This window comes from Dendropsophus ebraccatus, chromosome 8 (genome assembly GCF_027789765.1).
Source record: "Dendropsophus ebraccatus isolate aDenEbr1 chromosome 8, aDenEbr1.pat, whole genome shotgun sequence".
NCBI classification, from domain to species: Eukaryota; Metazoa; Chordata; class Amphibia; order Anura; family Hylidae; genus Dendropsophus; species Dendropsophus ebraccatus.
Genome location: NC_091461.1, coordinates 5916660 through 5933743, shown reverse-complemented (window position 1 = coordinate 5933743; position 17084 = coordinate 5916660). Strand labels below are relative to the sequence as shown.

General features: G+C 52.0%; 1 protein-coding gene across 1 annotated transcript; it reads left to right on the top strand.

Annotated features, from left to right (window-relative positions):
- The first annotated feature begins 901 nt into the window (after window positions 1-901).
- On the top strand, window positions 902-8263 carry KCNK18 (potassium two pore domain channel subfamily K member 18). Its single transcript, XM_069979982.1, has 3 exons — window positions 902-1097; window positions 6990-7100; window positions 7380-8263. The coding sequence occupies exons 1-3, from the start codon at window positions 902-904 to the stop codon at window positions 8261-8263; spliced, it is 1191 nt and encodes a 396-aa protein (XP_069836083.1).
- Window positions 8264-17084: the final 8821 nt, after the last annotated feature.

Here is a 17084-nt window from a genome sequence, read left to right as displayed (position 1 = left end):
TTAGGATTAGATACAGCAGCAGACAGTATCACACAGGCCAGGCTTAGATACAGCAGCAGACAGTATCACACAAGCTAGGCTTAGATATAGCAGCAGACAGTATCACACAGACCAGGCTTAGATACAGCAGCAGACAGTATCACACAGGCCAGACTTAGATACAGCAGCAGGCAGTATAACACAGGACAGGCTTAGATACAGCAGCAGGCAGTATAACACAGACCAGGATTAGATACAGCAGCAGACAGTATCACACAGGCCAGACTTAGATACAGCAGCAGGCAGTATAACACAGAACAGGCTTAGATACAGCAGCAGACAGTATCACACAGACCAGGCTTAGATACAACAGCAGACAGTATCACACAGACCAGGCTTAGATACAGCAGCAGACAGTATGACATGGGCTAGGCTTAGATATAGCAGCAGACAGTATCACACAGACAAGGCTTAGATACAACAGCAGACAGTATCACACAGAACAGGCTTAGATACAGCAGCAGACAGTATCACACAGACCAGGCTTAGATACAGCAGCAGACAGTATCACACGGGCCAGGCTTAGTAATAGCAGCAGACAGTATCACACAGGCCAGGCTTAGATATAGCAGCAGACAGTATCACACAGACCAGGCTTAGATACAGCAGCAGACAGTATCACATGGTCTAGGCTTAGATACAGCAGAGTTGGGATGATACTGCTATCAGCACTTTGTTCCGCAGATCAATAAGCAGTTCCCGTCTGCATTAAGCTGAGTGCTGCTGTTGGCGGCGGATGCGGTGGTGTGGAGTGCTCCCTGAGCTCCTGCCCTGCACATGCTGGGGGTTGTACTCCTCCTCCTCCTCCTCCTCCCCTGTAGCCGGGCTCCAGTCCTCGCTGTCCTCTCCTCCCGGCCGCAGCATGTCCCAGGAGCGGCTGACGCGTTTCTTCTGGCTCCTCTTCCCTCACACCTGCCTGGTCCTCTCCCTGGTCCTGTACAGCGTCCTCGGGGCCATCATGTTTTACGAGCTGGAGAAGTCTGCGCACAATGAGACCGAAGCTCAGAAAAGTGTCCTGGAGGATCTGCGGAACGTGTCTATGGCCAAGCTGACATATGGTGAGTGCACAGCCGGGGTGAGGACCATCACTCCCATCATCCTGATCATCTCTGTGGACGAAATGCACCATAAGCTCCATAATGACCAGCTGAATGCAATGTATTGCAATCTCTCTCACCTTCTATCCTGGGCTCTATGTCCCATCACACCCTCTATGTCCCATCACACCCTCTATGTCCCATCACACCCTCTACCTCCGGCTCTATGTCCCATCACACCCTCTATGTCCCATCACACCCTCTATGTCCCATCACACCCTCTACCTCAGGCTCTATGTCCCATCACACCCTCTATGTCCCATCACACCCTCTACCTCAGGCTCTATGTCCCATCACACTCTCTACCCCAGGCTCTATGTCCCATCACACCCTCTATGTCCCATCGCAGCCTTTACCCTGGGCTCTATGTCCCATCACACCCTCCACCTCAGGCTCTATGTCCCATCACACCCTCCACCTCAGGCTCTATGTCCCATCACACCCTCTACCTCAGGCTCTATGTCCCATCACACCCTCTATCCCAGGCTCTATGTCCCATCACACCCTCTACCCTGGGCTCTATGTCCCATCACACTCTCCACCTCAGGCTCTATGTCCCATCAAACCCTCTATGTCCTATCACACCCTCTACCTCAGGCTCTATGTCCCATCACACTCTGTCTTAGGCTCTATGTCCCATCACACCCTCTACCCCAGGCTCTATGTCCCATCACACCCTCTACCTCAGGCTCTATGTCCCATCACACTCTCTACCTCAGGCTCTATGTCCCATCACACTCTCTACCCCAGGCTCTATGTCCCATCACACCCTCTACCTCAGGCTCTATGTCCCATCACACCCTCTACCTCAGGCTCTATGTCCCATCACACCATCTATGTCCCATCACACCCTCTACCTCAGGCTCTATCTCCCATCACACCCTCTACCTCAGGCTCTATGTCCCATCACACCCTCTACTTTGGGCTCTATGTCCCATCACACCCTCTACCCTGGGCTCTATGCCCTTTTGCACTCTTTACCTCCAGCTTTATGTCCCATCACACCCTCTACCTCAGGCTCTATGTCTCATCACACTCTCTATCTCAGGCTCTATGTCCCATCACACTCTCTATCTCGGGCTCTATGTCCCATCACACCCTTCACCTCAGGCTCTATGTCCCATCAAACCCTCTATGTCCTATCACACCCTCTACCTCAGGCTCTATGTCCCATCACACCCTCTACCTCAGGCTCTATGTCCCATCACACCATCCACCTCAGGCTCTATGTCCCATCAAACCCTCTATGTCCTATCACACCCTCTACCCCAGGCTCTATGTCCCATCACACTCTGTCTTAGGCTCTATGTCCCATCACACCCTCTACCCCAGGCTCTATGTCCCATCACACCCTCTACCTCAGGCTCTATGTCCCATCACACTCTCTACCCCAGGCTCTATGCCCCATCACACCCTCTACCTCAGGCTCTATGTCCCATCACACTCTCTACCCCAGGCTCTATGCCCCATCACACCCTCTACCTCAGGCTCTATGTCCCATCACACTCTCTACCTCAGGCTCTAAGTCCCATCACACCCTCTACCTCAGGCTCTATGTCCCATCGCACCCTCCACCTCAGGCTCTATGTTCCATCACACCCTCTATATCACGCTCTATGTCCCATCACACCCACTATGTCCCATCACACCCTCTACCTCAGGCTCTATGTCCCATCACACTCTCTACCTCAGGCTCTAAGTCCCATTACTATCGCTACCTCAGGCTCTATGTCCCATCACACCCTCTACCCCAGGCTCTATGTCCCATCACACTCTCTATCTCAGGCTCTATGTCCCATCACACCCTCTACCTCAGGCTCTATGTCCTATCACACCCTCTACCTCAGGCTCTATGTCCCATCACACCCTCTACCTCAGGCTCTATGTCCCATCGCACCCTTTACCCTGGGCTCTATGTCCCATTACACTCTCTATCTTAGGCTCTATGTCCTATCACACCCTCTATGTCCCATCACACTCTCTGTCTCAGGCTCTTTGTCCTATCACACCCTCTATGTCCCATCACACCCTCTACTTTGGGCTCTATTTCCCATCACACTCTCTATCTCAGGCTCTATGTTACATCACACCCTCTATGTCCCATCACACCCTCTACTTTGGGCTCTATTTCCCATCACACTCTCTATCTCAGGCTCTATGTTACATCACACCCTCTATGTCCCATCACACCCTCTACTTTGGGCTCTATTTCCCATCACACTCTCTATCTCAGGCTCTATGTTACATCACACCCTCTATGTCCCATCACACCCTCTACTTTGGTCTCTATTTCCCATCACACTCTCTATCTCAGGCTCTATGTTACATCACACCCTCTATGTCCCATCACACTCTCTACCTCAGGCTCTATGTCCCATCACACCCTCTATCTCAGGCTCTATGTCCCATCACTCTCTCTACCTCAGGCTCTATGTCCCATCACACCCTCTATCTCAGGCTCTATGTCCCATCACACCCTCTATGTCCCATCACACCCTCTACCTCAGGCTCTATGTCCCATCGCACCCTCCATCTCAGGCTCTATGTCCCATCACACCCTCTATGTCCCATCGCACACTCCACCTCAGGCTCTATGTCCCATCAAACCCTTTACCCTGGGCTCTATGTCCCATTGCACCCTCTACCTCAGGCTCTATGTCCCATCGCACCCTCTACCCTGGGCTCTATGTCCCATCACACCCTCTATGTCCCATCACACTCTCTGTCTCAGGTTCTATGTCAAATCACACCCTCTATGTCCCATCACACTCTCTACCTCAGGCTCTATGTCCCATCACACCCTCTACCTCAGGCTCTATGTCCCATCACACCCTCTATGTCACATTGCACCCTCTACCTCAGGCTCTATGTCCCATCGCACTCTCTACCTCAGGCTCTATGTCCCATCGCACTCTCTACCTCAGGCTCTATGTCCCATCACACCCTCTATGTCCCATCACACCCTCTACCTCAGTTTCTATGTCCCATCACACCCTCTACCTCAGGCTCTATGTCCCATCGCACCCTCTACTTTGGGCTCTATGTCCCATCACACCCTCTACTTTGGGCTCTATGTCCCATCACACCCTCCACCTCAGGCTCTATGTCCCATCGCACCCTCCACCTCAGGCTCTATGTCCCATCACACCCTCTATATCAGGCTCTATGGCCCATCACACCCTCTATGTCCCATCACACCCTCTACCTCAGGCTCTATGTCCCATCGCACCCTCTACCTCAGGCTCTATGTCCCATCAAACCCTTTACCCTGGGCTCTATGTCCCATCGCACCCTCTACTTTGGGCTCTATGTCCCATCACACCCTCTATGCCCCATCACACCCTCTATGTCCCATCACACCCTCTACCTCAGGCTCTATGTCCCATCGCACCCTCTACTTTGGGCTCTATGTCCCATCACACCCTCTACTTTGGGCTCTATGTCCCATCACACCCTCCATCTCAGGCTCTATGTCCCATCGCACCCTCCACCTCAGGCTCTATGTCCCATCACACCCTCTATATCAGGCTCTATGGCCCATCACACCCTCAATGTCCCATCACACCCTCTACCTCAGGCTCTATGTCCCATGACACCCTCTACCTCAGGCTCTATGTCCCATCGCACCCTCTACCTCAGGCTCTATGTCCCATCAAACCCTTTACCCTGGGCTCTATGTCCCATCGCACCCTCTACTTTGGGCTCTATGTCCCATCACACCCTCTATGCCCCATCACACCCTCTATGTCCCATCATACCCTCTACCTCAGGCTCTATGCCCCATCACACCCTCTATGTCCCATCACACCCTCTACCTCAGGCTCTATGCCCCATCACACCCTCTATGTCCCATCACACCCTCTACCTCAGGCTCTATGTCCCATCACACCCTCTACCTCAGGCTCTATGTCCCATGACACCCTCTACCTCAGGCTCTATGTCCCATCACACCCTCTACCTCAGGCTCTATGTCCCATCACACTCTCTATCTCAGGCTCTATGTCCCATCACACCCTCCACCTCAGGCTCTATGTCCTATCACACCCTCTATCCCAGGCTCTATGTCCCATCACACCCTCTACCCTGGGCTCTATGTCCCATCACACTCTCTATCTCAGGCTCTATGTCCCATCACACCCTCTATGTCCCATTGCACCCTCTACCTCAGGCTCTATGTCCCATCACACCCTCTACCTCAGGATCTATGTCCCATCACACCCTCTACCTCAGGATCTATGTCCCATTACACCCTCCATCTCAGGCTCTATGTCCCATCACACTCTCTACCTCAGGCTCTATGTCCCATCACACCCTCTACCTCAGGCTCTATGTCCCATCACACCCTCCATCTCAGGCTCTATGTCCCATCACACTCTCTACCTCAGGCTCTATGTCCCATCACACCATCTATGTCCCATCACACCCTCTACCTCAGGCTCTATGTCCCATCACACCCTCTATGTCCCATCACACCCTCTACCTCAGGCTCTATGTCCCATCACACCCTCTACCTCAGGCTCTATGTCCCATGACACCCTCTACCTCAGGCTCTATGTCCCATCACACCCTCTACCTCAGGCTCTATGTCCCATCGCACCCTCTACTTTGGGCTCTATGTCCCATCACACCCTCTACCTCAGGCTCTATGTCCCATCACACCCTCTACCTCAGGATCTATGTCCCATCACACCCTCTATGTCCTATCACACCCTCTACCTCAGGCTCTATGTCCCATCACACTCTCTGTCTCAGGCTCTATGTCACATCACACCCTCTATGTCCCATCACACTCTCTATCTCAGGCTCTATGTCCCATCACACCCTCTACCTCAGGCTCTATGTCCCATCACACTCTCTATCTCAGGCTCTATGTCTCATCACACCCTCTATGTCCCATCACACCCTCTACCTCAGGCTCTATGTCCCATCACACCCTCTACCTCAGGCTCTATGTCCCATCACACCCTCTACCTCAGGCTCTATGTCCCATCACACCCTCTACCTCAGGCTCTATGTCCCATCACACCCTCTACCTCAGGCTCTATGTCCCATCACACCCTCTACCTCAGGCTCTATGTCCCATCACACCCTCTACCTCAGGCTCTATGTCCCATCACACCCTCTACCTCAGGCTCTATGTCCCATCACACTCTCTATCTCAGGCTCTATGTCTCATCACACCCTCTATGTCCCATCACACCCTCTACCCCAGGCTCTATGTCCCATCACACCCTCTACCTCAGGCTCTATGTCCCATCACACTTTCTATCTCAGGCTTTATGTCTCATCACACCCTCTATGTCCCATCACACCCTCTACCTCAGGCTCTATGTCCCATCACACCCTCTACCTCAGGCTTTATGTCTCATCACACCCTCTATGTCCCATCACACCCTCTACCTCAGGCTCTATGTCCCATCACACTCTATCTCAGGCTCTATGTCTCATCACACCCTCTATGTCCCATCACACCCTCTACCTCAGGCTCTATGTCCCATCACACCCTCTACCTCAGGCTTTATGTCTCATCACACCCTCTATGTCCCATCACACCCTCTACCTCAGGCTCTATGTCCCATCACACCCTCTACCTCAGGCTCTATGTCCCATCGCACCCTCTACTTTGGGCTCTATGTCCCATCACACCCTCTACCTCAGGCTCTATGTCCCATCGCACCCTCTACTTTGGGCTCTATGTCCCATCACACCCTCTACCTCAGGCTCTATTTCCCATCACACTCTCTATCTCAGGCTTTATGTCCCATCACACTCTCTATCTCATGCCCTTTGTTGCTCTCTACACCTTGCTCCACCACATTACTCTGTGTAATAAAAATGTAATTCTTTTTCTAGAGGAATTTGAGGGTCCAGCTAAGAAGCTGATCTCCAAGTACAATAATGCTACAATTAAATGGACGTTCCTGAGCTCCTTATTCTTCTGTTTCACTGTGTTCAGTACTATCGGTAAGTAATACACTGGGGTGTCATGGGGAAGTGATCCGCGTGTAGCAGCCAGTATTGATTACAAATCATCCCATGACGAGCAACAGAAGACAAATCTCCTTCAGGCTTCAGGTCCGAGGGACACATCACAGGCTTATGGGGTCCGGGCCCCAATGGATCACAACATGAAGGGGGCAAACACAGTATTATACAGGGGGTTCAAACACATTAGTCCGAAAGACACTAGAGATATCAAAAAACTGCAGATTTTTCTATTTTTGCCTACTCTCTCTCTTTCAGGTTATGGTCGAATGGCCCCCATCACTAACGTGGGGAGAATCGCCACTATGATCTATGCGGCCATTGGCATTCCTTTAATGCTTCTCCTGCTGGCTGATCTTGGTGATATCCTGGCCGTCTTCATGTCTCGGTCATATAACTATATTCTTGACGCCTTGCACAGATGTTATGAACAGAAATCCTGCAAGCCCAATAGATCTTCTAGTCAGAAACGTCATTCGGGAAGGTCCAGTGTTGTGTCCACAATGGACAGCCAAGTATCCATTAAGCCGCTGAACCTGACTGACATCCTGAAGAACCAGGCGTCGGTGAAGAACAGCTACCTGCAGCTGAAGAACCTGAGAATTTTCGAGCTTCTGATCATGAAGGACGCTGAAAACATTTTACCCCTAAAAGGTCCCTACGTGCGCTGCTACTCCTGCCCCGAGCTGGAGATTAAGCAGACCCCCCATCCTGCCCTGTTAAACTTCGATAAACTTGGGGAGGAAATCGATCAGTTGGACGTTCCGATCGGCATCATCATATTTGTGGTGATGGCCTTCATCATGCTGGGGGCCTTAATTCTTCCTCTGTGGGAGAAGTGGGACACCTTGGAAGCTTTTTACTTCTGCTTTATAACATTGACCACCATTGGATTCGGTGACGTCTTTCCCGAGCACCCAAATTTCTTCCTGTTACTGTCGGTGTACACAATACTGGGCATGGCCATAATCTGCATGGCCTTCAAACTAATGCAGAACCGCATGGTATGCCTTTATAAAAGGTGCATTACCTGTGTGAGTGGGGGTCAGGTTCACAGGGAGCCAAGTCACAGCCATTCACAACAGGTGTCGGCACACAAATACCACATTAAAGGTGTACGACGGGTTAAGGCATTGCCGTAATGAAAAGGAATGGCTACCTAGTGGGTTTGAAATCGTCTTCCTTATGACTGTATATGAGCTGTGCATGTCGACTGTAGTGTTGACCATAGATAAAGACGTGAAGCCCCCACCCAAGACCCAACCAATACTCTGATGTTATGGCTATGACTTGACACCATCACTGCCGGTGTCCCCATATCTCCCACCATCACTATTAAGGATCAGAGTCCAGGTCATTGACAATCTCTACGGTTATGGAGGAGCCAGAAGTTCTGACTATTCTGATACCTGAAGGCTATGGTGGTCGCATGCTCCACTCCATCTATTTATGAATGTTACGTTATACAAGCAGCTTCGGGGATCTCCCTCTAATATTAGGATATTCTGTGGGCTGGGGGTCACATGACTGCATATTTGAACAACTTCTGGCGTCCTGGTGGTGTTCCTCTATGAGGAATGGTGGAACTCAGGCTCTGAAGCTGCTACAGAAGAAAAGTCCCAACCTCAGTGTTCCATATAGCGCCATGTACAGGGGACACAGCCTGGGCCCCATGTGTGAATAAAGGGGCCTGACTACCCAGAGAGCCAAAGTCCTTGATTTCTTTTCCACCGTCACAATAAAGCACAATACACATGAGATGTCTGGAGATGCTTCTTTTGTGATGTCTTTGTTTTACATGTTGCAAAATAACTGCTTTTCTAACTGGCTTAATAGTAAGCTTAAACCTAACTGCAACCCTAAATCTTAATCCTAAACCTAGTCCTAAAGGAGTATTCTCCTCTCAGAGTGGCTGGTCGGGGTGTGAGGAATGAGCATCAGCTAGCAAATGCTTACTGGCTGCAACAACTATCCTAACCATAACCTTGTCTGTAACCCTTAACCTAACCCTGACTGTAACCCTTACCCTATCTGTAACCCTGACTGTAACCCTTACCCTATCTGTAACCCTGACCCTTACCTTATCTGTAACCCTTACCCTATCTGTAACCCTGACCCTTACCATATCTGTAACCCTTACCTTATCTGTAACCCTGACTGTAACCCTTACCCTATCTGTAAACCTGACTGTAACCCTTACCCTATCTGTAACCCTGACTGTAACCCTTACCCTTACCTTATCTGTAACCCTACCCTATCTGTAACCCTTACCCTATCTGCAACCCGTGCCCTATCTGTAACCCTGACTGTAACCCTTACCCTATCTGTAACCCTCACCCTTACCTTATCTGTAACCCTTACCCTATCTGTAACCCTTACTGTAACCCTTACCCTATCTGTAACCCTGACTGTAACCCTCACCCTTACCTTATCTGTAACCCTTACCCTATCTGTAACCCTTACTGTAACCCTTACCCTATCTGTAACCCTGACTGTAACCCTCACCCTTACCTTATCTGTAACCCTTACCCTATCTGTAACCCTTACCCTATCTGTAACCCTGACCCTTACCATATCTGTAACCCTTACCTTATCTGTAACCCTGACTGTAACCCTTACCCTATCTGTAACCCTGACTGTAACCCTTACCCTATCTGTAACCCTGACTGTAACCCTTACCCTTACCTTATCTGTAACCCTACCCTGACTGTAACCCTTACCCTTACCTTATCTGTAACCCTACCCTATCTGTAACCCTTACCCTATCTGCAACCCGTGCCCTATCTGTAACCCTGACTGTAACCCTTACCCTATCTGTAACCCTCACCCTTACCTTATCTGTAACCCTTACCCTATCTGTAACCCTTACTGTAACCCTTACCCTATCTGTAACCCTGACTGTAACCCTCACCCTTACCTTATCTGTAACCCTTACCCTATCTGTAACCCTTACTGTAACCCTTACCCTATCTGTAACCCTGACTGTAACCCTCACCCTTACCTTATCTGTAACCCTTACCCTATCTGTAACCCTTACCCTATCTGTAACCCTGACCCTTACCATATCTGTAACCCTTACCTTATCTGTAACCCTGACTGTAACCCTTACCCTATCTGTAACCCTGACTGTAACCCTTACCCTATCTGTAACCCTGACTGTAACCCTTACCCTTACCTTATCTGTAACCCTACCCTGACTGTAACCCTTACCCTTACCTTATCTGTAACCCTACCCTATCTGTAACCCTTACCCTATCTGCAACCCGTTCCCTATCTGCAACCCTGACTGTAACCCTTACCCTATCTGTAACCCTCACCCTTACCTTATCTGTAACCCTTACCCTATCTGTAACCCTTACTGTAACCCTTACCCTATCTGTAACCCTGACTGTAACCCTCACCCTTACCTTATCTGTAACCCTTACCCTATCTGTAACCCTTACTGTAACCCTTACCCTATCTGTAACCCTGACTGTAACCCTCACCCTTACCTTATCTGTAACCCTTACCCTATCTGTAACCCTCACCCTTACCTTATCTGTAACCCTTACCTTATCTGTAACCCTTACCTTATCTGTAACCCTTACTGTAACTCTTACCTTATCTGTAACCCTTACCCTATCTGTAACCCTGACCCTTACCTTATCTGTAACCCTTACCTTATCTGTAACCCTGACTGTAACCCTTACCCTATCTGTAACCCTGACTGTAACCCTTACCCTTACCTTATCTGTAACCCTTACCCTATCTGTAACCCTGACCCTTACCTTATCTGTAACCCTTACCCTATCTGTAACCCTGACCCTTACCTTATCTGTAACCCTTACCTTATCTGTAACCCTGACTGTAACCCTTACCCTATCTGTAACCCTGACTGTAACACTTACCCTATCTTTAACCCTTACCCTAACCAGGAAGTGTTAGCAAACCGGGTGCAGCATGAGAGGTAAAACGATGAACATGTCGGCTGATCGTTGTAGTTGTTTGTCTTTCAACATTATTGGAGAGAGGGGTCAGCAGTCATCTCATTATCATTAGAGGGCGGGGTCAGAAGCTTCATTATTATAGTGGGCTGACTTTTATTGTTGCAATGCGCAGGGCTGAATAATCTTACATTATATATTACTGTTTTATTAATTATATATTAGTGTATTTTGCATCTCAGATTTTGTGTGTTTTAAAGCTTCAAATAATTGTGTTAAATGTTGAGTTAAAAGATCACTGGTGCTGCAGTAAATATGTGTGACCACCAGATGGCGCTGTCCTCACAGTAATGATGTGTGACCACCAGATGGCGCTGTCCTCACAGTAATGATGTGTGACCACCAGATGGCGCTGTCCTCACAGTAATGATGTGTGACCACCAGATGGCGCTGTCCTCACAGTATTGATGTGTGACCGCTGTATCCAGTGTAGACAATGCTCTGTGAGCTCCAGACTGATACATTGTACATAGCTAGTCCTGCTCTCGGCTGTATCCAGTGTAGACAATGCTCTGTGAGCTCCAGACTGATACATTGTACATAGCTAGTCCTGCTCTCTGCTGTATCCAGTGTAGACAATGCTCTGTGAGCTCCAGACTGATACATTGTACATAGCTAGTCCTGCTCTCTGCTGTATCCAGTGTAGACAATGCTCTGTGAGCTGTACAGACTTATACATTGTACATAGCTAGCCCTGCTCTCGGCTGTATCCAGTGTAGACAATGCTCTGTGAGCTCCAGGCTGATACATTGTACATAGCTAGTCCTGCTCTCTGCTGTATCCAGTGTAGACAATGCTCTGTGAGCTCAGACTGATACATTGTACATAGCTAGTCCTGCTCTCGGCTGTATCCAGTGTAGACAATGCTCTGTGAGCTCTACAGCCAGGACTTCAGACTGATCCATTAAAGCCCGCAGCAGAGAGATTCATATCATGGGGGGCTATGTTGGAGGCATTGGGGGGGGGGCTGGTGCAGTGTGACCCCCCCTTCCCTTCCCCCCATATATACATATAAACTTCACAGACGCATCCTCCGGGGAGCATTATATATGATGAGGATGATGATGATGATGATGATGGGGTTGGAGTGCCCCTTCATCCTCCACAGTCTCCGCCATTGGCCGCTCTCGGCTCCTTTCATTTTCCACAATAAACAAAATCTCAATGAGAAGATTAAAGATTCAGATACAATTGTGACTTCAAAGTCTGAAGCGGCAAGGGGGGGGGGGAGCGGCAAGGGGGGGGGGGCACTTACTTCTGCTATTATCCTCATGTGTTACCAGGAGGAAAGAGTTACACAAGCTACTTAACCCTTACATCACTGAGCAGAAATGCAGACCCGATCATATCATGTTATATGGCAGGTGTGGTCCTAATAATGCACAGTAATATGTCCAGCGGGAGTCCTGGGCCTGCACATAGTCCTCATAATGCACTCTATCCTCTCCAGACTCCTCTGCCCCCTCCCCGGACTCCTCTATCCTCTCCAGACTCCTCTATCCTCTCCAGACTCCTCTGCCCCCTCCCCGGACTCCTCTATCCTCTCCAGACTCCTCTGCCCCCTCCCCGGACTCCTCTATCCTCTCCAGACTCCTCTGCCCCCTCCCCGGACTCCTCTATCCTCTCCAGACTCCTCTGCCCCCTCCCCGGACTCCTCTATCCTCTCCAGACTCCTCTGCCCCCTCCCCGGACTCCTCTATCCTCTCCAGACTCCTCTGCCCCCCCCCCCTCCCCGGACTCCTCTATCCTCTCCAGACTCCTCTGCCCCCTCCCCGGACTCCTCTATCCTCTCCAGACTCCTCTGCCCCCCCCCTCCCCGGACTCCTCTATCCTCTCCAGACTCTTCTGCCCCCTCCCCGGACTCCTCTATCCTCTCCAGACTCCTCTGCCCCCTCCCCGGACTCCTCTATCCTCTCCAGACTCCTCTGCCCCCTCCCCAGACTCCTCTATCCTCTCCAGACTCCTCTGCCCCCTCCCCGGACTCCTCTATCCTCTCCAGACTCCTCTGCCCCCCCCCTCCCCGGACTCCTCTATCCTCTCCAGACTCCTCTGCCCCCTCCCCGGACTCCTCTATCCTCTCCAGACTCCTCTGCCCCCTCCCCGGACTCCTCTATCCTCTCCAGACTCCTCTGCCCCCTCACCGGACTCCTCTATCCTCTCCAGACTCCTCTGCCCCCTCCCCGGACTCCTCTATCTTCTCCAGACTCCTCTGCCCCCCCTCCCCGGACTCCTCTATCCTCTCCAGACTCCTCTGCCCCCTCCCCGGACTCCTCTATCCTCTCCAGACTCCTCTGCCCCCTCCCCGGACTCCTCTATCCTCTCCAGACTCCTCTGCCCCTTCACCGGACTCCTCTATCCTCTCCAGACTCCTCTGCCCCCTCCCCGGACTCCTCTATCCTCTCCAGACTCCTCTGCCCCCCCCCTCCCCGGACTTCTCTATCCTCTCCAGACTCCTCTGCCCCCTCCCCGGACTCCTCTATCCTCTCCAGACTCCTCTGCCCCCCCCCCCCGGACTCCTCTATCCTCTCCAGACTCCTCTGCCCCCCCCCCCCCCGGACTCCTCTATCCTCTCCAGACTCCTCTGCCCCCTCCCCGGACTCCTCTATCCTCTCCAGACTCCTCTGCCCCCCCCCCCAGACTCCTCTGCCCCCCCCCAGACTCCTCTGTCCTCTCCAGGCTCTCTGGTTGGGTAAGCACTATATACAAGGCAATCACAGCAGAGTTCCTCTTAAAGGGACCCCGTTAGTATAAAGATGCAGCGTCCTCCTCATACATAACAGTTACCCGTCTGCTACTTGTCTATTCATCCAATGAGCAGAAAATGTAACAATCCCCTGCAGGCTATATGGGGGGGGACTGTACGTGCGGTCATCGGTGCGGGACCGGGGCTACGTGCAGGGACAGGGGCTACGTGCAGGGACCGGGGCTACGTGCAGGGACAGGGGCTACGTGCAGGGACCGCGGCTACGTGCAGGGACAGGGGCTACGTGCAGGGACCGCGGCTACGTGCAGGGACCGGGGCTACGTGCAGGGACAGGGGCTACGTGCAGGGACCGGGGCTACGTGCAGGGACCGGGGCTACGTGCAGGGACCGGGGCTACGTGCAGGGACAGGGGCTACGTGCAGGGACCGGGGCTACGTGCAGGGACGGGGGCTACGTGCAGGGACAGGGACTACGTGCAGGGACCGGGGCTACGTGCAGGGACCGGGACTACGTGCAGGGACCGGGGCTACGTGCAGGGACCGGGGCTACGTGCAGGGACAGGGGCTACGTGCAGGGACCGGGGCTACGTGCAGGGACCGGGGCTACGTGCAGGGACCGGGGCTACGTGCAGGGACGGGGGCTACGTGCAGGGACGGGGGCTACGTGCAGGGACCGGGGCTACGTGCAGGGACCGGGGCTACGTGCAGGGACAGGGGCTACGTGCAGGGACCGGGGCTACATGCACCTATTAACACAACAAAACCGGAGATGTTCCAGCGCTGAGAAGCCTCATTGTCCCTTCAGGAGAATCAGCTGTGAAAAGAACATGTGACCCGCTGCTGAAATCCTCTGTGCTGCTGGGGACCCTGCTCCGTCCATCATCTAACAGTCTGTGACCCTTCTATAGGATCAGCACTCTCCACTCCTTAAATACTCTGTGCTGCAGTCTGTTCCAGTCAGGGCTGTAATAATTAACCCCTTCCAGTCTGCAGTGATGATGGGGGGCAGTGGCCGGCACAGTCGGGGTTAATGCCAGCAGCTGTGTTTCTGGAACATTTCCTAATGACGTGGAAGAGGTAATTACTGGTGAGGACGGATGAGCGGCTGAGAATAGATGTCACCGATCCCACCGCAAGCGGCACCCGCACTAGGATGGGAGGGTCCTGGGAGGGACATGATGAAGGTGCCCCCAGGTTAGGATTGCCCCAAAGGTGCCCCACTAAGGTGGTGCCTCCCAAGGAATGATGAAGGTATGCCAGGGATGAGAGTGCCCCCCACAGGAGTTAGGAAAATGCCCCTCAGGATGAGAGTGCCCCCCACAGGAGTTAGGAAAATACCCCTCAGGATGAGAGTGCCCCCCACAGGAGTTAGGAAAATACCCCTCAGGATGAGAGTGCCCCCCACAGGAGTTAGGAAAATACCCCTCAGGATGAGAGTGCCCCCCACAGGAGTTAGGAAAATACCCCTCAGGATGAGAGTGCCCCCCACAGGAGTTAGGAAAATACCCCTCAGGATGAGAGTGCCCCCCACAGGAGTTAGGAAAATGCCCCTCAGGATGAGAGTGCCCCCCACAGGAGTTAGGAAAATGCCCCTCAGGATGAGAGTGCCCCCCACAGGAGTTAGGAAAATACCCCTCAGGATGAGAGTGCCCCCCACAGGAGTTAGGAAAGTGACCCTCAGGATGAGAGTGCCCCCCACAGGAGTTAGGAAAGTGACCCTCAGGATGAGAGTGCCCCCCACAGGAGTTAGGAAAGTGCTCCTAGGAGAGTGCCCCCCACAGGAGTTAGGAAAGTGCTCCTAGGAGAGTGCCCCCCACAGGAGTTAGGAAAGTGACCCTCAGGATGAGAGTGCCCCCCACAGGAGTTAGGAAAATACCCCTCAGGATGAGAGTGCCCCCCACAGGAGTTAGGAAAATACCCCTCAGGATGAGAGTGCCCCCCACAGGAGTTAGGAAAATACCCCTCAGGATGAGAGTGCCCCCCACAGGAGTTAGGAAAATGCCCCTCAAGATGAGAGTGCCCCCCACAGGAGTTAGGAAAGTGACCCTCAGGATGAGAGTGCCCCCAACAGGAGTTAGGAAAGTGCTCCTAGGAGAGTGCCCCCCACAGGAGTTAGGAAAGTGACCCTCAGGATGAGAGTGCCCCCCACAGGAGTTAGGAAAGTGACCCTCAGGATGAGAGTGCCCCCCACAGGAGTTAGGAAAGTGACCCTCAGGATGAGAGTGCCCCCCACAGGAGTTAGGAAAGTGACCCTCAGGATGAGAGTGCCCCCCACAGGAGTTAGGAAAGTGACCCTCAGGATGAGAGTGCCCCCCACAGGAGTTAGGAAGATACCCAGGAGTGATAAAAAGTCCACAGGAGCTAATGAGAGTCCCCCAGGAATAATAAAGAATCCCAGGAGTAAGAGAGAGTCCCCCAGGAGCTATAGAGAGTCCCCCAGGAGTAATAAAGAATCCCAGGAGTAATAGAGAGTCCCCCAGGAGTAATAGAGAGTCCCCCAGGAGTAATAGAGAATCCCCCAGGAGTAATAGAGAGTCCCCCAGGAGTAATAGAGAGTCCCCCAGCAGTAATAGAGAATCCCCCAGGAGTAATAGAGAGTCCCCCAGGAGTAATAGAGAATCCCCAAGGAGTAATAGAGAGTCCCCCAGGAGTTATAGAGAGTCTCCCAGGAGTTATAGAGAGTCCCCCAGGAGTAATAGAGAATCCCCCAGGAGTTATAGAGAGTCCCCCAGGAGTAATAGAGAATCCCCCAGGAGTTATAGAGAGTCTCCCAGGAGTTATAGAGAGTCCCCCAGGAGTAATAGAGAATCCCCCAGGGGTTATAGAGAGTCCCCCAGGAGTAACAGAGAGTCTCCTACGAGAAATTAAAAGTCCCTAGGAGTGATGCAGAGCCCACAGGAAAGATGTAGATTCCCTAGGAGTGATGAAGAGTCCCCATGAAGGATTGTCATCCCCCAGGAGAGAGTTCCCCGTGATTGATGGAGATCCCTGGATGGATAGAGAGAGTCCCCAAAGAGAGAGGAAGAGCCCCCAGAAATTATAAAGATCCACAGAGTCCGCAGAAAAAATAGAGAGCCCCTGGGAACAATAGAGAGCCTCCAAAAGCGATAGAGATCCACCAGGAGTTATGGAAAGCCCCCAGGAATTATGGAGATCCCGCCCAGGAGAAATATAGAGCCTCCAGGAACGATGGAGAGTCCCCAGGAGTGATAGAGAGCCCCCCAGGAGCAATTAGGAACACCCAGGAGTGATGAAGACCACCCAGGAGTTATGGAGA